Source organism: Fopius arisanus, unplaced genomic scaffold, assembly GCF_000806365.1.
Source record: "Fopius arisanus strain USDA-PBARC FA_bdor unplaced genomic scaffold, ASM80636v1 scaffold00012, whole genome shotgun sequence".
NCBI lineage: Eukaryota > Metazoa > Arthropoda > Insecta > Hymenoptera > Braconidae > Fopius > Fopius arisanus.
This window is the reverse complement of record NW_011887751.1, coordinates 668,277-691,205: the sequence shown is the minus strand read 5'-3', so window position 1 is coordinate 691,205 and position 22,929 is coordinate 668,277. Positions and strand designations below refer to the sequence as shown.

The 22,929-nt window shown below is 41.0% G+C and overlaps 1 protein-coding gene across 2 annotated transcripts in view; it reads left to right on the top strand.

Moving 5' to 3' along the window:
- Positions 1 to 22,929, top strand: part of Rbp6 (RNA-binding protein 6) — a 279,810-nt gene that overhangs the window by 125,660 nt on the left and 131,221 nt on the right. For both annotated transcript variants that reach the window (XM_011298954.1, XM_011298953.1), the window contains exon 4: positions 14,489 to 14,573. In XM_011298954.1, the coding sequence (XP_011297256.1) occupies positions 14,489 to 14,573 (85 nt within the window). The remainder of the gene's footprint in view (positions 1 to 14,488; positions 14,574 to 22,929) is intronic.

Sequence of the window (22,929 nt, the reverse complement as noted above, 5' to 3'; positions counted from 1 at the left end):
GGGATGGGGATGGGGGGAGTGGGGGCACTCTTTTCGGAATTGACTTTTCTTATCTCTGAGGGCTTGGGATTCAATTAAGAGACGATCGGCGGTTTGATTGTGCCTCTGGTCTTTTCGGGGGATTTTTTTCTTCGCGAGGGAGAAAACGTGGAAGAGACAAAGCGAAGGGTTGCGGTCTGAAAGGGAGTGAGATTGGGTCATTTAACGAGTTCATGATCTTGCTATTGACTCGATGAAACAATGTCGGGGTAATTCTGATGGTGAGCTAGTTACTCTCCTTTTTTTTCGTGATTTTTCATTTTTTATTTTTCATTTTTCATCCCCCGCGGAGTTAGCGATAGTTGTCGCGTAATTCACGCGTTGGCAAGTAGTATTTCGAGTTTTGCGAGGGGGTTTGGGGGGGAATGAGGGAATGAGGGAGTGGGGGAAGATGTGAAAAATTGGATGGAGCCCGGTTGGTGTCATGTTAGCGTTGGGCAAGTGGAAATCCCCACAGGAGGTCAGGAAGTCTCTGGCAAGCCAACAGATCCTGCGTTGGGATTTCCGTCGTCTCTTCCACTCCCAGGTGCTATCTACACACACACATAACCATTACACCTCCACTAGGAGAAGCTCACGTCCGTCTGGCATTTGCTTAATGCATAAGCAATTTCCGGGACGTTGGTGTGCGCGTGGAGGTCTCTCCTCGTGGTAGGGATTCAAGGGGTTGGAGGGATACTCTCCCTCCAAAACGACACAGACGGTTTCCCATAATAACCCACTTACCATAGTGCCAGCCCGACAATTGTGGAAATCTCGGGGACTCTGGGTTTTCCTTCTAAAGTGTCGGCAATAGATGTGTCTGGGGGCTGCGTGCCCCGTAACGATGGAATTGCGAGTGAAATAAAGAGGACGGAAAAATTATTACACACTTGACTATTTATTTGGTTTTCTATCACATAAGAACAGAAATTAGTGCTTCAGAATACTGCGGCTGGAAAATATTTCAACAAGATGCAGATTATTTCGAAATATTATAAGAATAATCAATGAAACGTAATGAATCCTCATAGGTGGTATGTCATTGGCAATTACCCTCGAATTTTTACTCGCTACAATTGTCCCTCAATGTAACAATAATTTTTTAATAGTTCAAATGACAAAATGGCGTTATGATCGACGCATCTGAGATACTCCACAACAACACAGACCGAATGACGAATTCAATCGATAGAAATCCTCAGGCAGTAATTAGTATGGTACGCTAAATATATCGATTTCTTAACGTACACTAAAGTAATCCCCAGCTCGCTCAAGCAAATCACAACAATCCCCTACACACAGGGATATCGCTTCAAAAATAATTGAGGGCAACAATATTTTGCCAGTATAATACCTCTGCGCAGTAAACAATTTATATAATAATCCCTTCATTTGTAATATTTTTAAAAACAATATAATGATACCGTAATATCTCGAGTTGTACCATTTTTTAGGCTAATCTTCTCGGGAAGATTAGTAATATATTTGCATTACAATATTTTGAGGAGTTACATTGTTATTGAATAAAATTTCGAGCGGTCACGGTTTCTTTCGTGAAAATCGAGGGATTTTCTGGGGAATATATTGTTGATTAGCTGCAGGTAGACTAGAAAAAGTCGGCTATGCTCGGACGATCCCTTCCAATTCCGTGAACGATGCGAGTAAAAAACGCCCGGGAAAAAAGTAATATGAAAAGCTGGACTACGAGCAATGAGAAAGTTCTAGGTAATTGACAAGGATATCCCTTTTTTTAGGTTTTCATTCAATTGAAAGTTTCCGTTTGTGTTACATCCGGTGAAATTTTGAGCTAACACTGCATTCTCGCTCATTTCAACCGAGGACTGAACAATTTCGGTGATATTTATCCTGAAAGACTATTAGAATTGATGGTGATGACCCGCAAACTTTAATTTTTCCTACATTTTAAAATCCATCTCATGTACCTCTTTCTCGGGCAAGATATTCACCCCCACTGCTAGCGTAACCATTACGCCAAAGTCGTAGAAACTTTTTCAATCGTCAGGGTATACCAGAAAGGTGTACCCCGATATTCGACGAATCGCCGTGATGTCTTCTGAAAGAACTAAAAACTATCCCAGAATCCTTTTCCACCATTTTTCCACCATTGATGGCGTAAAAAAGTGAGATTCGAAGAAGGTAAGAGGCACGAGCGGACAGTAAACACACTTGACCGCTGGCCAGCCACGACCCAGGCAAAAACCAGATAAATGACGTTCTCGGGGATTCTGAATGCCTGGAAAAAGAGGGAGTGGACCAATCTATCATTCCCCGAGAAAGGGATGGGTGTGGAAGTGTTATTGACATAGTGCAAGGACTCAAAACCACGACGAGAGAACTTTTCTCATGTACCATCGGATGTCCTGCATCCAACAATCCTCAAAGAATTTTCTCATTCCAAAATTTTTACTTCACTCATCCTGACGAACAACCACGCGACAACGTTGATACAGTGGTGCCTGTATCAGCCACATTTTTATTCTACATTGGATTAGATTAGATTAATAAACGCGGAGAGTCGGACTGGCCTCCCCAATGCCACCGAACTCAAGTTAGAGTTATTGTAGATCCGCTTGTTTGAGGCTAGTATTATATGCCCCAGCCTTTTTTGCCAGTCTTAACAAATCTGTTGCCTCCTTGCTCGCGACTTGTCTAACAGTGGGAAAAGCAGTCTATTCTACATCGTAGACCAGAAGTTTTTATAGCGTTCCACATTTCTATGACGTCCAAGAAGTCGTTGGATAGGATTTGGATTAGGTAGGAAGGGTAACACGATAATTCTCCATATAATTTGTACAATAAAAATTACTGAAAAAATGGATAATCCAGACCAGGATTTGAACCCGGGACCTTCCGATTACGCATCGGGTGCTCTTCCCCAAAAATTGGCTTCACGTAAAAAAAAAGAAAGAGAAAAAAAAAAGCGTCACGTCAATCCGTATCGAGCGTACGGTGATAACCACTACATAAGCCTTTTAGTTATCATCCGGGGAGAATGCAGGTGATACGCATCATTGAACCGTATGATTCTCCAAAATCATTCTGGCCTATCTGCGTCGTATGCCGTGGATATATACATAAACTGGTGTTTGCGGGTTAAACGTTGAATTAGCATAACCAAAGCAGCTTTGATCAATCGTCACAGTGTACAGGGGGTGATGAGGGGGCGATGAGGGGGCAATGAGGGGGTGGTTGGGAAGTTTGGATCGGCGAGTATACGGTCATTCGTACGCACCATTGGCCACCACTGAGCATCACCATTGGTGCCACGTACTCCAACTCAAATGCCTCTTCTCTTCAACCCCCACACCACCCCCACATCTACACAACCAACTGTAATTAGCATAATATAGCGATATCATAACGTTTTGGATGCTCAAGGGAAATTGTCTATGTTAGCACGGCTCACGTCGACCCACACAGAGGAAACCCTTTCTATTGTCCGTCGTTAAAACACATTCAAGTTGTTTTGTGGGGGTTGGGAATGAATGGGGGATTGTGACGCGTCGGCTAGTTGTGTAATTAACCGTCATGTTCGTCAGAGGAGAACGATTAGTTGATGCTGAAGGTTTCGTGATGGGATTTACTGAGTATGTGGCAATTGTTCGGAGGGGAAAAAAAAAAAAGGACAAATGGTATTGGATTGTGTGTATCGCAAATCCGTTAACGTATTCTATATTAATGGGATTTTCTGGCCTCTCGTGGTGCCATAAAAAATCATCATGAAATATATATATATTTTTTTTTCTCCGCTTTTGCCCTTCTGGGGAGATTTATACCGCGCAATCCCATCTCGGTGCAATCGATTCACAAGGAATAACCAGTGTTTTATGTGTGTCTGAGGATGTGCTATAGTTATTTAGGTATAAAGTGGTAGGAGAATGTCTTCCACCAGCGAAAACGCATCCGAAGTGGGGCGAGGTGGAATGCCTGGCGCCTCACGTCCGATTTAACGTTGGTAACAAATTTATACGAGTTTCCTTTTTGATTTATTGGCCACAAGTTTAACAACGAATCTCCCGCTCACCCTTCAGCTACTGTCGGTTGGGGGAGAAAATAGTGGAGGCTGAGGAAGCTTCACTCGATAGGGGAATTTATGACTTATGTACGTACCTGCATCTAAAACGTTCAGCTCAGGGCTTTCTATTCTCTTGTTATTTTTTTTTTGCATTTACAAACTCACCGGTGAAAGGTTAGATTGAGCTGTTGAAAATTTTATTATTTCAAAGGGTGTCACTTCTCTCTCTCTCGTGTCATAAATCACACCGGGGTGATGGTGAAAATATCTTCTTCAATGTTCCATTTTTTGACCTTGGTGAGGGATTTATTACCGTCCACCAAGTGATTATATTGGTAATTCGACAGAAATTGTTAGGACCGTCGCCATTCAGATGCGCTTCTCGAGTCTCATCAGAAAGATATTTATTTAGAGCACATGTTCAGAAAGTCGCGGTACCGACGGTACGTTTTGGGACATTTCGCGAGAACTGTAGCAGAAAATGATAAAATTTTAATTAAACAAATAAGAAACATGTGTAGCAGGTTATTAGCAGGTATTATCTTGTAACGATAAGGAAAAATTGAATGGAAATAATATTTCTCCATCGTTTTCAATTTTCCATCTTCTTCTGGTATTTTTTAATCTGGAATATGATTCAATTGCAGTATTTATGTCTGTTGGTGATTTAATTTCAACTTGTTCAACTAAAATTCTCGCTAGTTTCGGTGTTTCGCAATTCTCCACCTTTTCAATTTGAAATAATCATTAACCAGTGGGAGATTGAGCAGCAGAAGCTCAAGAAGCTACCTCGAGGAGGTCGAAGTGGAGAGCCCAGAGGGGGAACGAGTCGTTGAATGTTGCCGGGATTCTAAAAGACCTGCCGCTATAAGAGAATTTTAAGAATTAGCAAAGTAATTAAGACAGTGGAAAATGGAGCAAAATAGAGTCGAAGATTATACGGCCCAAGTTGACCAAGTTTTCCCGGTGGAAAATTTTGCCGAGTACATATTCGTCGAATGGAGTGGTAAAATTTCCCCGAGAGTCTCGATGTGGAATTGAAAGAGCCCGAAGTGATCCAATTAATCCGCTGTTTCGCCACTCTCGACAAAATTCAAAAGCACCTGGTGATTTTTCATTTGAAAAATGTTACGACCGATCATTAATTCGCCAATTGCCCTCAATTATTCTCATTGGTGAGACGTTGGAGTGTTGTGAAACCTCGGAAAGAGTGTAAAATAGTGATGTTACAGTGTGAAATCTTGTGGAAAATTTCTTACTACCCGGTTGAGTGCGTGGACGATCATTTTACGAGCATCCAGCACTCCCGGACAACAGTACCTACGGTACAACCCAAGTGGTGGGGGTTTTTGCAAGTAGAAGATGTTGAATATTCTGAATTGCATGAGAGCCAACCAGGGAAAAGCCTCGAGTTGCACAGCTTGGCTCGGTGTTATAAGCTTTATTTAGCAGGGCTAGGGGTTGAAACAGCAGGGTTATACCAGGGGGTAGTCCACGTTTATGGCGGTCTAAAATGTCGGTTGCACGTCCAACGAAACTCCAATGCCAACGCCTTGCGCCTTTCTACATAGGGGAAGCCCGCAAGCGTTGTGGCTAACGCTTTCGTGCTAACGCCTACTGACATTCTATTATATTCGATGCTACTCCATTCCCTAAGGCCAAAGCTCAGCGTGTCATTTTCGTTTATTACTCTCGATCCATCGTTACTGCGCATTTACCTGTTTTCATCCCGCCCGCATTAATATCAAATTCCTAAATTTTCATCCCCCGTTGACCAATCAGACGGCAAGTCCATTGTCCTTTATTCTTTATGCTAGTTCTCTATTGGGGGTGAATAATATTTTGGGGGTCATGTCATTGTTCTTATATATTAAAGGACAGAAAATGTGCGATTGTAGATCAATCATTGGTTTTTCTCAGGGAATCGTGAAAATTTGGGAATCAAATTCCTTTTTTAATAAGTTAAACATGGAAGGAAGGATTTAATTTACGATTTACATTTCTTTGCTTATATTCCCAATATAAAAAGGCGAAAGCAAATCGATCTCGAAATATCTCGAAATATCTCGAAATATCTCGAAATATCTCGAAATATCTCGAAATATCTCGAAATATCTCGAAATGTCTCGAAACATCTCGAAATTTAATATAAAAAGGCACAAGCAAATCGATATCGAAGTGTCTCGAAATATCTCGAAATATCTCGAACGGCCAAAATCGCAAGACGCGTAAAACGAAAATTCAAAAATTTCGAAAAAATTCAGGAACAATCTCGAAAAATAAAAATCGAAACCGTGAATGTCTCTAATTACCTCCAACACTCAAGTTTACGCAGTTCAACTCAACCATCAGAATTCATCATATTCGGTAATAAAACCTGACGAAACTCCCCTCTCTATGTCCACCCATCAAATACCCTCAACCCCAATCCAATAATTCATTCGCCATAGCCTATTTTTCCACCCTCAAACAACCCTGGGCCCCGAAAAAATCAAGACATTTCCCAGCACCTATTCCTCATCTCTGTCTCCCAGGCATCAGTTATCCCCGGGTAATCCACCACCTCCAGCTCGTAAAACTCTCCTCTTCCCCGACGTGTGTGTCAACGGTTACTTGTTGATCATTTGTATTCCAGGCATAAAGTACGTCTAATAACTCAGGCAAACCTCATCCCTCCGGAAAGTTTTTAAAAAAAAAATAACGAAATACTGTGGAAAACCTTTAAAAGCTTGACTGCTTGGTTTTACGGTCATTTAATTCGCTCCATAAACCAGTGACGATTTTCGGCAGGTAAAACGTGTTCCCTCGAATGAATGGGCAAAATACAAGGACTTCCTCCCGCTATTTTGCCTTATTGCATTTAATCGTCTATTTATTCCGCTCACAAGCGCGATTAAAGGTTGAAATTATACAGAAGACAGTCGGCTAAGATAGGACGGTGGATATAAACTGGGCAACGACAAGTACGTGATGACGAGCGAGACGAGAATAAAGGAGAACTGTGCGGGAATAATGCCAGATGGGTAGCGAAAAATCCACGAAAATAGCATTTTTTTTTTTATCACCGCGTCTATTTTTTTTCCTCCGGCTCGGCAAACAACCGCTTCGTAACTCGTTTAATGCGTCGGCCACAAAAATTATATCCAATTACGTCGCGAGTTTCACTTGGCGTTCAGAGGGCACTTGTGTAAGGGAGAATGGAAAAGCTTGTTGGGTGTATTTACCGTCAATTCTGTTTGGACATTTGCACCTCAAAATAGTATTTGCAGAGGGGTGAATTGAGTGCCCCAGTGCGTCAACGATTTTCCGAATTGAGAGGAGTAAATTCTCGTAGAATAATTGAAATGAAAAAAAAAAAAAAATTCAATTCCAATGACACTTAATCACTGTTCTTTGATCACTGATTTTTATTCCGATTTTGTCACTGCCCTCGAATCCAAGTGACTGAGAAAATGTTTTCCCTCCCCTCATTCCCCATTTTTTTTTTTTTTTTTCAATTCTTTTCTTCTATTCTCTTTCACGCCACATTGAACGTAAAAACGTTACGAAGAAGCTCAACCCAGCGACGAGATTTTCCAGATAAAAGAAAAGAATAAAACGTGAGGATGAGGGTGTGAGGGGGTGTGGGGGTTGGATGGAACGATAAGATCCCTTTTTCTGGCATTTACATTTGTAACAGGAGCAATTCTCGTTGGCCTTAACAAGGCATTTCCTTCAGCCATTTCTAGAGTGTTCAACAGTCCTCAAAAAATTCACCCTTTATCCGAAAAAAAAAGGACAAAACGACGCAGTTGCAGATAGAAAATGAGGATAACCCCCCATTTTGCCAGAATGATATCTTCGACACATTCGAGTCAAGCGGTAAAAATTCACTCAGAAAAATTAGGAAATGTCCTTCCACCCACTTTAATCCTTTGTTTGGGCTTTTACATTTGATTTTCCGTCGTGTCGGATGGGGAGTCTTTGAAAAGCCCAGCATTGTCCTACAATGTCCATTTTAACGGTTACCACGTTTAATTCACCGTGAAGTGAGGAAAAAAAAAAAAAATCATCGGTGTTACACCAGGGCGTATCCATACGTGTTCCAACAATATCGCCCTGTGAAAATTCACCTTTACGATAATCGCTGGCATTTCTGAATTTTCCAACCAAGTGCCAGAGGCCGATTTTACCTAACGATTATATCTCTTATTTGCTTTCATTTGGGAGCAATATCCTGGGGGTTGTAATAGCCACTCGGAGGGTTGTAAAATCTTCAACAATTAAACCAGCCGAGGTAAAATGAAAGGGAGAAGAACAAAAAAAAAAAAGACGTATAATTGACGAAATAAATTTCCCCTCGACGTCTGACCATTCAAACACCAAAACCCCTGGATTCTTCCTGGCGTGTCTGACCATTAGGTCAGTGAGTGTTTTATCCCAGGAGTCGAGCGAATATCCACCCTCAACCCTACACGATAAATAAAATGTAAATTGTTTCACCGGGGCAGCAGGGGGAGGGGGGGGAGGGGGTGAATAAATTTACGTTTACAGGCCTAAAAAGAGAAAGCAGAAGATGGAACATAACTTGGATTGTTCGTCGGTAGGAAATAGGGAGGAGGGGTACGAGGGACAGGGGGGGAGAAATGAAAGAGAAAAGGGAGAGATGAGGGGGGAAAGAGTGGGAGGAGATGGAAAAAGAGGGGTGGAATGCCGTTGGGTTGAAGCACGTTGTTATTAATGCGTTTCGTGCACGCGATCCAGCCGAACAGGTCTTAAACTACAGTCGAAGTAGCTACGGTAGTTCCTTCACTCAGGGAGAAAAAGGGGGGCATTGTAAAGATCGTGTATGCATCGAGTCACGTCAGTGGAATCGAATGGTAGTGATAAAGAAAAGTTTTTGATGAACTTAGTTGATTAATGGGAATTTTCATATTTTTACGGCCTAGGGATTTTCAGGGAGAGGGCGCACTCGTATCTAATCGAATCGAATCGAAACTCTCGATAGAAGTTTAAGACCTATCGCACTCGTTTCTCACTGCTCATTGGTCACGACGAAATTTCAGGAGTAATTTTTTAACAGTATAATCTTCCAGATTAATAATCTCCGACGGATGACATATTGTCACGCGGTCTGAGTCTTGTTTTATAAATAGGGGATGATCAGTGGTTTCGCTGGTGGACTGATGAATTCATCCTCATTCTCGTTCATGGATTCCGAAATTCCCGGGACAATAATTATTTCACTCAAATATTTCCATTTCACCTCGTAGGTGACATTGAAAGTGGTCAGATAAAATACCTCAAAATTACGGTATAGGGGGAGGAAAAAGGGGTAGATCGTGAGAGGATGGCAGATGTTCTCTGGGTTTGAGAATGCCAAGAGCCTTCTACACTAAAAGGAGAAGGCGGGATGGGTTGGGAGTCTCAGCCAAGTATGCACTAATGCTTGGGTCGTAGCTTTTCGCTCTTAAGTGAAAGCGAGACAGGCCACCAGTTTGCCGACATTTCGCCCTGACACACAGAAATGTGTGTAAAGGTTGTGAGTGTGGGGGGGTGGGGGAGTGAGAGGACCGTACTTGTTTCCCTTATGCCATTCTATATGCAGTGGAAACCATTCTGTCGTACTTGGCTGGCCCGGAACGATGAAGGAATCCCAAAATTGCATTCCAACTTGAAACAAGAGGTCTGACCGGACATGTGGCATTCTTCTCGTATTTATTTCCAAAGATCTATGTTCACCTTTCCAAAAATATCTCGTTGTATTAATATTTCAATCGATCCGGGTCTTTCTACGGAAATAAAATTTTCCATCACCAACGCCCTTTTTATCCCTCCTGCCCTCTCATTCTCTCACCCCCCGACATTGCAAAAGGACAGAGAAAAAAATGTAACTCACAGGATTACAAGTAGTTGCACGAGATTTTCACTCGTGAGAGAAGAAGAAAAATCCGTGACTGAGGGGTTGCGTTCAAGGGGTCGCTATGACGACAGACTTGACGGAAGAAAGGGACACTACCCTTCCATTTGAACAGCACCCCATCTTTTTTTTTTTCTCCAACACCGGTAGCACCAGCCTCTTCTCTCTTGCGTCAAGTGATTCCATCTCGTGTTCATTCCTCTTTCCCTCTCGCTTTGCCCGGCCTCTCTGAAAATCTGTTGAGAAATGTACCTACGTCACTCGACGGATCCACAGGTTTTGCTTGAATTTCACCCCACGTTTTCATACCCCAGCTGAGCCAACCTCCCCTCCACACATCCCCTCGTCAGATGCATCTTTCAGCCTCTGCAGGTATCAACAAAGAGAGAGGGTGAAAAATTTTTCGGTTCCCTCTCGACTCATTGATCCTCATCCCCTAGGCGTCTGCCTCTTTGACGTGGCGGGAAAAATTATACACCCCGATGAAGGGTCGACTGGAGTCAACGAAAATTTGCTCGATTGCAGTTTTTCAATGGGGGTGAAACATCACAAGTCGATGGGGGAGAATTATTGAGAAATATTTTCAACTGAGTCTTTGAAAATTCCATTATAAATCCCAAACGACCGACAAATTGTCTGGGTTAAATCGAGGGTCAAACAGAGGGTTAACATTTCGAGGGGGTGAATAAAAATGGTGTGGGTAAAAAAAAATTTCTACCCTTCCGAGCGGAATTAACTGAAATTCATGTTCCGAGCTGGTTTTAAAATCTTTTGTACGTCCCGTCGTATTCGTAACCGCGTGGAATCGTTAATATTCATGGATTCCCCACAAAAAAAAGAGCGAGAACGAAGGTGAAAGAAAAAAATATATATAAAAGGAAGAGAAAGGAAGGGGTCGGTGGTTGGGGGTTGGTTGGCTCGGATAGCGCTTATCTTATCCCCACCCAAATTCCCTCTGCACTGAAATAACTCGATAGTCTCCGAGGCGACTCCTGACTCGACGATTTTCTCATCTCTATCCCTTCCTCATTTCACCTCTCCACCCCTCATCCCTACCCCTCCTCCACCGCTTTAAATCGCATTCGGTCCAACGATAGCGGATGAAAATTTTGGGGTTGAAAATGACTTGGCAGTATTGAGAATTTCTCCAGTTTCTTTTTCATTTTTTCATGGTGAAAAAAAAAAATTCTAGATATGCGCATTTGGGATTGGAACGAATGGAGATAAAAATTGAGAATGGGGTGAATGTAAACATGAGTGAAATAAAATGAAAATAAATTGGGAATGAAATAGAAGAGATTCCACCTGTTGATATAAATTCACATGGGGACTTGTAAATATTTCTGAGAGGGGTGAATGCTGTTTTTATTTCTCTCGCGAGGGTAGGGAGGGGGGTGGGGAGAGGGGGGAGGGAGCTAAATTGCGGGTTCCCTCTGATAACGCGTAATTTTTCGTGCTCGATTAATCTTATCGTTGAATTCTTATTGAGACGTTAATGCAAACGAGGTATAATTGAATATTCAGAGGAGAATAGATTGCGAAAGTTGCCGACAAGAAACAACCGAATGCTCGTAATATATAGCAACCCCTTCGCATGTATTTAGCCAATAGTCCAGGCAATACTCTGTAGGTACTGTCGAGTTAAGTAACTGCTTGGTACTTACCCCAGTAAGTTTCAAGCGCAATGAGACTGTCTGGCATAAATACCCGTGGAAAATGTTTCTAAATGCACTGTACAAGGGAGAGAGAGAGAGAGAGGCAAGTACAGCAGTTTGAAACCGCAGGTGAAATTTGAAAATTATTCCATGATTATCCCTGTTTTGTAACTAAAATTAAATTTTCAAGGAGAAATAAATTTCATGGGCTGAATTATTTTTACCCTGAGGTGAAATTTCCACGAAAAATTGTTTTACATTTTTTTTTTAAATTGGGGTGAATATTTTTTGTGATAAGTCGGGGGTGGTATCACGAGAAAGTGAAAATTGTAGGTTCAAACGAGATATCGAATACATTTTGGGTAGGAGTGGAGGGGGAAGGGGTGGAAGGGGTGGAAGGGGTGGAAGGGATGGAAGGGGTGGAATGAAGGGTGGGAGGTACCGGATCACTATTAAAACCCGATAGGACACGATGGTTGCATCCAGGGTGAGTTGATCCAGCGTTTCGTTATCTCCGGGGGTTGTGAACTGCCCCTGGAACATACCACCATAGGACACATGCACAATCGATGGAATTGTTACTGACGCAATGGAATGGCCTTGCCAGTGTGTCAGATAAACTCAGGAGAGGGTTTGGCATGGCCATTTTCACCCCCGTCAAAAATGTTCTCGACGCTATTTCCCACGATATTTACGTCTTTTATGTGGCCCCTCGCTTTATGTTACCATCAGATCCTCGTAAACTTTATCATTTTTTTTTCCACTGCCCGATAAACGCATTTTATCTCGAATTAATTTTCACTGTCGAGATTTTTTTTTTTTTTGAAATGGAAAAATATTTGAAGGATAAAACGAGTCACCAAGATTTCGGGAGGGGGGGGAAAATCCAGTGTCACTGCGATTGACACTTCCATCGCAATAAAAACGTGCGAAAAAGGTCAATGTGAGGATAAAAAAAAAAACACCTATATGCTTTCATGTTTGGTGTTTTTAATGTTGATTGGACGACTGCCGATTCAGCGGACGTTCGTTTGTCCCTGATTCTGTCGCTAGTAGAGTGTACAACGCGTTGGGAATTTCCATTCTCTTTTTTTTTTCATCTCAAAAAAAAAAAGCAAGAAAACAAAAATTCAAAAAAGGCCGGCGAATGGTCACGCGCCCGTTCCACGATATCGTCTACCGTGAAAATATCGAAAACGTGCCGCTAACGAGACGTGACTCGCCTACCCACACGTTGGGGGGATGTTTTTTAGGTATGTAGCAAGCCCACGGGATGTGTCCGAGTCAAAATCAAAAAGTCCGGGACGAAAAATAAAAATTGTCGAGCAAAAAAAAAATCACCGGGGGAAGTAATTTGCATCATTACGCGGAGAATGAAAATGTCATTTGCAAGAATTTTCAGTGGAAACTTTTGACTAGTCGCGGAAAAGTACATGGTCATTTTTTGCAATGGACATGATGGGTGGGGGAGAGAGGGGGGTAACATGGTCCTGTTAATTTGAGTAGCGGTGGAGTGGACAGGACTGCCCCGTGTTCACGCCAAGGTGAAACCGGATGACTTCACACCCTCCAACCCCTTTCCAACACATATATACACGTGACAAATTAAATGATCCCAGTGTACACACGAACATTTCCAGGTACATCAGATAGGGGTGATTGTTTAATTAATATTACGCACGGCGTCGAGCTGAATTTCAGTTAATTGATCAAGGGAATTCATCTCCAGCTCAAAATAATGCACCGCCATGTTTTCTCAATTTTTTCACCTCCGAATGGAAGATTGTAATTGGCTAAATTTAAGTTTCCCATTTTTTGTCAATATGAATGGGTGTGTGTGTGTTATTTTTTCTTCATTCATTTTCTTTGATTGCTCACCCTCATCTCTACCTAATTGAATCTTTTTTTCTCAAATATCTCAAATTGATTTCGCCCATCCATTTTCTTTAGTTTCTACTTTTTCGGAAATTCCGGTTTTTCACGCAAACTCAAAAAAAATATACGAATCAATTAAATAACGGCTGAAAAAAAATTTCTGATGTCGTCTTGACAGAGTTCCAAGATGAAGGTCCCAGCAGCAATAGTTTTTTCAAATTTCTTCAAAATTCCACTTTTGGCGGTAAAAAAAATTTATTTAAACACCATTAACCTAAATCCTAGGTCATAAAAGTCCATTGTTACCGAATCATTAAATTTAATGAAACAAAAATGAAAACTCATCTACAAAAAAAAAATAATAAATAAAATAACCATTCAGAAGCATCTTGCTAATTTATTAGCAAAAACAACTATAAGATATCCAATATAAGATAAATTTCCCACTTGTTCTTTTCTATTTTCTCTTGCGCAAGAAATGATGAACAAAATCGGTAAAAATAGGAGGTGCCTCCGGAGGTCTGAGAATTTTTTCCAGAATTTTCTAGGTCGTTTGAGTATACGATTCGCGGAGGGATAAATAGAGAAAAAAAAATAGCGAGTGTAAAAAAAGAGGATATAATGTAGAGTAGTCCGAGAAGGGGTGGAACGGACGCTGGCATGGAATATTGGCGCGTTTTGTTACTCAGGGAGCATGTGTGCCCCATAAATAACATGTAAATATTTTCAATAACTGGCGTGGCAGGCCACGGGGCATGAAAAATGCAAAACGCTTCGCGTCCGGTTCTTCGGAGGCTATCCGACATTCTACTCTCTATTCTCCTATCTTCCACTGACTTTCTCGGGTTTAAAAATATAACTGTCCTTTGATATTACTATATACAGCTGTTGGATGGGCCAGAAAATTTATGACCCAGCCGATATTTGTAGTGTCGACAATCAGTTTAATGTAAGTGGTAAATTTTCTAGAGTAATTTACTATTTCTTATATTTATGTTCCAGGGGTTTTGGTTTCATCACGTTTGCAGATCCATCGAGTGTCGACAAAGTACTGGCCCAGGGTAATCACGAGCTGGACGGCAAAAAAGTGAGTGCAACTCTCAATTTTCAACTGGTCATGTCAAAAAAAAATAAATCCCCACTGATACAAATTTCCATTGGTTTTTCAACTTTTTGCGGAGTCACCGCGAGCATCCCCGGAAATTACCCCGGGAGTCCCTTACAAAATGCTCTGTGTCCCCGTTGAAAAACTTTTCTTATCCAGAAAAGTCTCGAGAGTCAACAATACACCGAGAGAGAGAGAGGGTAGAATCGTCCATTGTCGAATGCTTTTAAATTTGAAATACAAACTGTCTGACTTCTCCACTTTTGCCCCTATTTTCCTCCATGCCTCTAAATGTCATCTCTTATTCCCGTAGAAACAACTCCGCCCACTTATCCCCCACCCCCTTAACCCCTAAGAGATTAAAAAACCTCATCAATTACCATTCCTCCATTTTCATTATTTTCCCTTAAAAATATCTGGACGAAAGATTTCCAATTTTTTCCTGAAAATTTCGTCGACCTTGAATAACCGTTGGAAGGGTTACCCTCGTCAGTGTACCCCCATTTTCCTCGATTTGTTCTCGCGGAAGCCGGTGAATGGCGAGGAGAAATAAAAAAAATATATATCTGAGAACCGGGAAAACTCTGGCCTAATGCTTCGTCTTGTGATCTCCGACTTCCGGGAAATGCGATCCTCTTAATGGTGTAGAGAATCAACAACTACCCCCTTGACATCCGGATGTCTATTTTTCCTCTCGACTCCCACCTTTCGCCCCCCAGCGCCCTCCGAAATATCCTCGAAAAAATACCACGAAGGGTGGAAAACGGAAAATGCGGGAGAATGGAAAAATCCCAATGATTTTCCGGCAATGAAATTGAGGCAGGAATAGCTAGGGCGTGAGAAACGTGAGACGTGCGGTGTTGGTCGGAGAATAAATAATTAGCATGATCCATAAGCGGTCACGAGTGGAAAATGGAGGGCGATGGGAAAATAGAGGGACAGGAGAGGGGGAAGCATTGAGAGCCAGTGGTGCATATACGACTAGATATATATCGACGAATGAGCCAACGGCTTTATTTCGTGTCCCACCACATTTAACTCTCCATCTCACCCCCTAAATTAGCTTTTCCCCGGGACCATGGATTTATGTCATCCCGGTTTTGGTATGCAAAATATATAATTCACCTCGTTCGTTCGTTTAAAGATGTGACAAGTGTTTGGAGAACGGATTATCACGATTTTTCCTAATCATCCCCGGTAAAAAAAATTGTAATCGGAATTTTTTCCAAATTTTCCAAAAATTTCTAAAAATTTTTCCGAATTTTTTTTTTGAAACAAAACAAAAATTGGAAAGCAAAATAATCCTATTTTTGGGAAATTTTTTGGAAAATTTTTCAAAAATTTGATTCGGAAAATTTTTTTCATCATATAATGTTTTTTAATAATACTGTTGTTTTCTTACTTTCTTAATTTTTTTTTAATTAAAAATTTTCTATTTAAATTTTTGCAAAATTTTTCAAAACTTTTCCCAAAAATAAAATTCCTTCATAAAAAAAATTTTCTACAAAGTCTTCCAAAAATTTTTTAAAAATTTGGAAAAATATTCCGATTACATTTTTTTATCCGGGATTTGATCAGTGGAAAAATGAATTTTCACCCCGACGTGACAGAAAATTGAAAAGAAATTCAAATAAAACTGAATATCTCTTGGGTACTCCGGCAGTAATTGATTAATCACCCTCGGGCATTCAGTAATTAGTGGCAATTCGGTGTTGCCAGATAAATAAAGGAGGGAAAAAATGGCCCGCGGGTAGATAAAGACGTACGTCTGGAAAATTTGTCTCCTCTCCTAGCAACCCCTCCGATTTGAGTCGCCTTATTTATCTCGGGGGTTGAAAAAAGTCCAACCCTTGCTGGGTTATCAATCCCGGTGAACGCTTGAGCGTCCAGAGTCATTTCGGTGGTTTACGTTTATCTTTTTCGGAGGTTTTTTTTTTTCCTTTTTTGTGATTTTTTTTTTTCACCACCGAGCTGTATTTTTTCATTGGGTCGATAGGGGTGAAGGGTTCCGTCGCGTTATACCATTCCATCGCTCACATGCTTTTCTCGAGGGCCATTTCAAACACCACATAAGTTAAGGAGAAGATCGCGGGGGTGAGTGTCGCGTTACCCAGACAAAAAGCAACCCCTCGTGTTCGGGATTTTAAAAATAAAGCCGAGGGGAAAAAATCGGAGAGTGAATGCGTCATTTGACTGTAGTTGAGTCTGAATTCTTGAAAAATTAATCGCACGGAGAGAAATTTACATTAAAAATTCGTACGAGAATCGCTTCAAAAATTACTGGAAATTAGTCCAGTAAAATTAACTGGAAGTGCCGTGAAAAATCAATGACTGATACGAAAAAAAAAGTGAACCGTCCATTATTAAATCCGCTGCTACCCCGAATATTTCAGCTTTTAGCAGTAAATTTTACAATATTGAATGGACTTTGAAGAAAATTGAGGATTAGTTCAGTAAATTTTGTTGCCATGCGCAGTAAATATTCCAGAGACTTGCAGTAATTTTTTATGAATTTCCCACGACTTTTCATGAGTCCAGTGGAACACCCCACGTTTACTAATCCAAGACCGGTAATTTTCTCGCGTATATTTCTCTCCGTGCAGAAAAAGTTTAAATGAAAAATAACAGAATGTGAATTTCGTCCATTTGGATTTCTCCTTGAATGGGTTTGGAATCAGCGCAAAAGATCTTAGCTGTACTCTATCTCTCCCTGAAAGTGATTTCCACATACCCTGAAACTTCGATCCCCCTCTGGCAAGTCCTCAGATACTTTCCTAAGTAGCTCGGGATTACGTGAAAGTAACTTTCGTTTCCATAGCAAAGTGAAACAGAGAAAATACCCCAGATCGTGAATACACGTTAATGTATACGTTAGAGACCCAATTTTCACCAATTCCCTCTTGTTGAGGTGAACGGGAGAATGAGTGTAAATTTACCAAAACAGTTTCTACCTCGGAAACGTAAACCTGGAATTATCTTGAAAAGTTTTGAGTGGGAGGAGGTGAGGGCTATTTTAGTTGGAGAATTGTTGAGTGAAGGGAGGATTACGAGGAGTTATTTTTACGATTGTTAATTTTTTATTTAATCCAATGACGTTGAGTCTTGCAATTATGTTTTTCTTTAGTGGATATCTCTCGTCGACTTGGAGAGAGACAAAAGGAATGTTAAACCGTAGCTCCGGCACTTCTCCTTTAATAATTCATAAGCAATAGACTGAAAACGTTGGGATCTTTGGTGGGGGTTTTGGTCACGTACCGTCTTCTCACCGTGATTGGTACGAAATTTACGAGCCATTGTCGCCTGATTGGCCCAGCTTGTGCTGGGAATAATATACAAGGTGTTATCACCTCGCTTTTCCATCTCAGAAAAAGCCCCATTCGATTTTTCTAGTGAAACTGTTGGTGGAAAATTTTCAAATATCCAGAAACTCTCGTTCGTACATCAAAAATAATCTCCCATTTTGTGGTAATCACTTGTAATTTCACGAGTTGCAACCAAATGAAGGAGTCACGTTTTTCAGGCTTCTGTGCACGGAGAGAAATTTGAATGAAAAATTCGTACTAGAATTGCTTGAAAAATTACCGGACTGCGCAGTAAGCGTCGAACATCGCGACGAAAAGTAATGAGAAATCCAGTAAAATTTACTGGGAAGCCAGTAAAATTTACTGGAAGTGCAGTAAAAAGTGAATAACTAGTACGAATATTTCAGGTTTTCAGCAGTACATTTTAGAACATCGAATGAACTTCGGAGAAAATTGAGGATCAGTCCAGTAATTTTTGCCCTGCGCAGTAAATATTCCGGAGAACTGCCGTAATTTTTCATAAATTTCCCATGACTTTTCATCAGTGCAGTGCCACATCCCGCGTTTACTAATACAAGACCAGTAATTTTTCGTACATATTTCTCTCCGTGTGGTATTCAAGGGATTATTCTTCCGACCCAAATATCGCCCAATAGAATTGCACCACGAAAAAAAATTCATAATTAAAAAACAAGAATTTCATAACTGTCAGTTTATCGTGGGGTTAATTCAACAGAATAATGTTTTGTTTTTTATATAAACAACTACCAGAGAGAATCATCAATGAAATTCAATTGTCTAAAATTTGGAGACAAAAATAATCAGAAGAATTTTGAAAAACGGTGGAAAATAATTTTTATTCGGGGATGGGTGGGAGTTTGAGGGGAAATGTCATTTTTCTTGAGAAATTAGTGGGAAAATTGAGATAATTTGGTGATGCATGATGAGGAGGGGGTCTATGAGGGTTATTATGCCGGATGCACGCTCGCATTTCACTTCGGTCTGGTGGCTCTCCTCGTTGCTGGTGACACTTTGACGCAACTCCTGGTACAAACCCCCTGAATTTCCCACCCAGTCCAGTTTGTCTAACTGGACGATGGGTTCCGTAGGAGTGAGACAGCCCGTACAGAGAATCTCTGTGTCAGGCAGTTATGAGTTGCCTAATTGTTTTGTCATTGTTTGTCCACGACGTTGTTTCCATTGTCGTGACTCCGCACTTCATCAAAACTTCGGAAGGGAAATGAGGGGACTATTGTTTTTTTTTTTTCATAATTCAATTTCTTACAATTCCCATTCAAGGTTACCTATCAAATTAACACTCGAAATATTCCCGTGAAAATCACAACAAAAAAATATTTCAACATTACAAAAACAAAAAGACCACAATATATTCACATTATAATATTTGAACGTGTACTATTTTTTTTAAATATTTTGAGGGGTAGTATTATTACCAATTACTTGTAATCACTTCTGAATTGCCCGTTTAAAAAATCCTGAACTTTAGGGATAAATGTCGGGAGATAAAAATTCTTTCTCTCCCCGGTGAAATAAATCTTCTTTGAAGTAGTTGTAATAATTATCCGTCTTTACGCCGCTCACTTTACAGCCCTCCATAAAGGTTGCGTTTTAACACCGATATACCGTGCGGGGTAATTCAAATATGTTTAACTTCCCAAAAAAAAAAAAAAATCCGCAAACGATAAATTAAGTAGACAGATTTTATACGTGTACTCAGTTACCGGCACTAGCTTTTTGTCTTAATGCTCTCCAAAACGTGTGGAGAAATTTTAATTACAAATGCCAGTGGTAATGGGGGATTTTTTAATCTCTGGGTTGTAGCAAAGATAATCTTGATGAAAAAGTCTATCGATTTGATTCGAATCATTTGGAATATCGGATGATACAAGAGCGAAATGGAATAGCTCCCGCGGGTAGATGGAAATCAGTTGGACGTACCGATGTTAATACAGCCGAATGTAATTACAGTTGTGTTAAATTGTCTGAGATATAACGAGAAATGTTCCCACTGTTAGTTATTATTAAATTCAACTCCGGAAGATGTTGGAGTAAGTTTACTTGACTCAAATAGGGTTAATTCGACGTAAATTGAAGGCAAATACTGAGTGGAATTGATCTGCAGGTACTAGTTCACATTCGCCGTGTGAATTTTATCCTAGAGAATGAATTTTTACCGTCAACCCGAAAAAATTCGAATGATGTTCATCAATGGGTAACAGCGAGTTAAAAATTAAACGCGAGTACTGAATTTATGATGTCCATTGGGGGTCAGTTATTACTCGAGACTGAGCGATTGCTTTTAATATTCGCACCAGCTGCTCTCAATATTTTTTTTTATTCTACCTTTACCTCCGAAGATGTATGAGCACACGGTGAAAATCCAGTGCACGGAAATATTGAGGTGCAGTGGATTTGTCTTGTGTTGAAAAAGAAATAAAGTAGAATGCGGAGAAGTCGAGGAATTTGGCATTTCGCGAATTTTCGCGGGGGAAAAAGACGAGGGATTAAACCAGATAGACGTACACCTATTTTAACTTTTTTTCATAGAGACGTATTGGTCCTCCCAGAGGTATTTAACGATTATAGCTCGAGCCGGGCCGATGAAAAAGAGGGACATTTCTCTGTACAGTGTGTCGATAGATTTGAAAACTCTGACTTGACCGGTTTGTTTCAATAGTCGGGCTGTACTCTTGCCAGGAGAGGTGAACGTCGATGGTAGGGGGATTTTTTAATAATGCCACCTGTCAAAAATCTCTTCGACAACGTCAACGGCATTCGGCACAACCCGAGGGCCAATATTGCCACGGGAAACTCAAACGTTTTATCCATCTGGCATCTCTGCTGACACGCTCAACTCAGTCTGTAATACTTTTTTTTTTTGTCCACGGGGTTTTTACAATCTCGGGAGTAAGTGATGGTTTGTGGAATGATGGAGGAATTATGAGAGATTCGAATTTTCGGGAACGAATTTCGTTTTAAAAGGATAAAGACGAATGAAAAATTTGTGAGGAGGCGCCTCACCCGGACATGAAACCAAGTTTTAGCCGCGACAGAAGGACTTGGAGAAAAAATTGTCAGGATGTGGAGTGGAGGAAAAAAAGATGCTGGAAGGCAGGGGGATGCGAAGATACGTCAGTCAAAAGTTTCTGCCATACCGGAAACCTTTCAGCTTCCATTGCGCTCACAGCTATTCGATACTTTTGCGAACTGGCAAACTCCAAACGTGTGTGGAGGGAGGTAAAAGAGAGTTGTGAGAAAGTAGAAAAAGAAGGCCAAGCTGAAGAGGCCAGGGGGTGGGTTGAGAGGAGTGGATCGAAGACGTCTGTGCATGTGTGCTAGTTGAAAAAGAGAGGATGTACCAAAAAAGGGATGAGGGGGTGGTTGGGAGGGGTGAGAAAATCTCCCACTTGTAGCTCCCAGATATTTACTCCGATCTTGGGCCCGAGACCAAAGTTAAATCTTGAGTGACGCTCAGACTATTCTTCTCAAGTCTGAAATTTGTCCCCCAGTCGGCGGGTGATCTATTCAATCTTTACGCTGTGGCATTCCCAGAGGCCTCCGAAGTAAAAAAAAAATCCACAAAATGCGGGAAAAAGTTTGTTCCATGACTTCTCAGGCAAAAAGGAATAAAAAAATTCCCAGAATGGCTTAAAAAAATTGTTCACTCTACAGAAGTACGATGAAATAAACTGGAGGATATTTGAAGAGCATAAATAATTTTAATAATTGTTTAAAAACGCGAGGTGGGCCGCCGCCATCTTGACAAGTCCTCAAATAAATTCCCTCCATTCTCGAAACCACGAGACATCTAATTCTAATATCTAATATTTCGACAACTGGGAAGTATCGACGAATCGAATTAACGTAAATCCGATAGTGATGGGAAAAAAGTGATATCTGGCTCGCAACCCAAGGAGTGGAAATCGATCGATGAAGTAGTGGGTAAGGGAGATTGGGAATGAAAACCACGAGAATCTTTCAGTGAATTGCCCCTCTTTGCTATCCACCAATATGAGGAGTTTGAAGAGGGATAGAGATAGGATAAAAAGGGGTGTGGAGGGTTGAAAAAAGAGAAGAAAAAAAAAAAGCGTCCAACTCTGGCGTTTCTTTGGCTCTTTTTCCCCGAGTGCAGATCATCGTTTTCTGGGAACGCTGGATAGTTCTCTCTTCAATTTCCAGGCGTGCCAACCAGATTGAATTTCCATCGTCGTCACCACCCACACGCTCCCCCATACCGATCCCTGTCGAAATACCACTGCCAACAATAATTGTAATAATTGCAGGACATTCAATTATCTCGAGTAATTATCATAATAATAAAATTCAAAGATCCAACATACCTTTATCCGAGTGCCCTGGAGGTACCAGACATCACAGGGGCCCTTAAAAAACAATTCCCAACGGAATATTACCTGGAAGAGGAAGTTTCGCCCGAGGCCGGTGCACCGGCTTCGATAACCGGGTTCGATGTTTAAATATCTATGCACTCTACTTTTCCCTCCATTTTTCATTCCCATTCCACCGTCTTTCCGCCCAGTTTCTACGTTCTCATTTTCCACAGATTTCTTCCCCCTTCTTTTTTTTTTCCACCTCCAATTTTCTTTCTTTCGATTGAAGGGAAAACTGGGAGTAATGCAAATTTTATCGCGACCTTATTCTCTCAATTTTTTTCCCCTCCACCACTTTTCATTCTCGGGGTCGAGAGAGCACTCCTCAATTGTTTTTATCTCTTTCGAACGAGAAAACCTTTCTGTTTTCCAATAAACTCACCGCTTCGTTTTTTTTTTTTCTCTTCTCCATCTGAAGCACGTGCGAGAAGTCGACAGAATCGAATTACAAGCTCTTACCGATTGCCACGGTGAGAATATTCATGCAGTTATTCTCATTGTGATTAAAGTGACTGAGTCATTGAGAATGGAAATCGAAATAATGAACGAGCTGTAGGAAGTATAATCAAATGATTGATAACGATAAAAATAGAGAAGACCGGATCGGTTGGGGGATGGGGTGGTGGG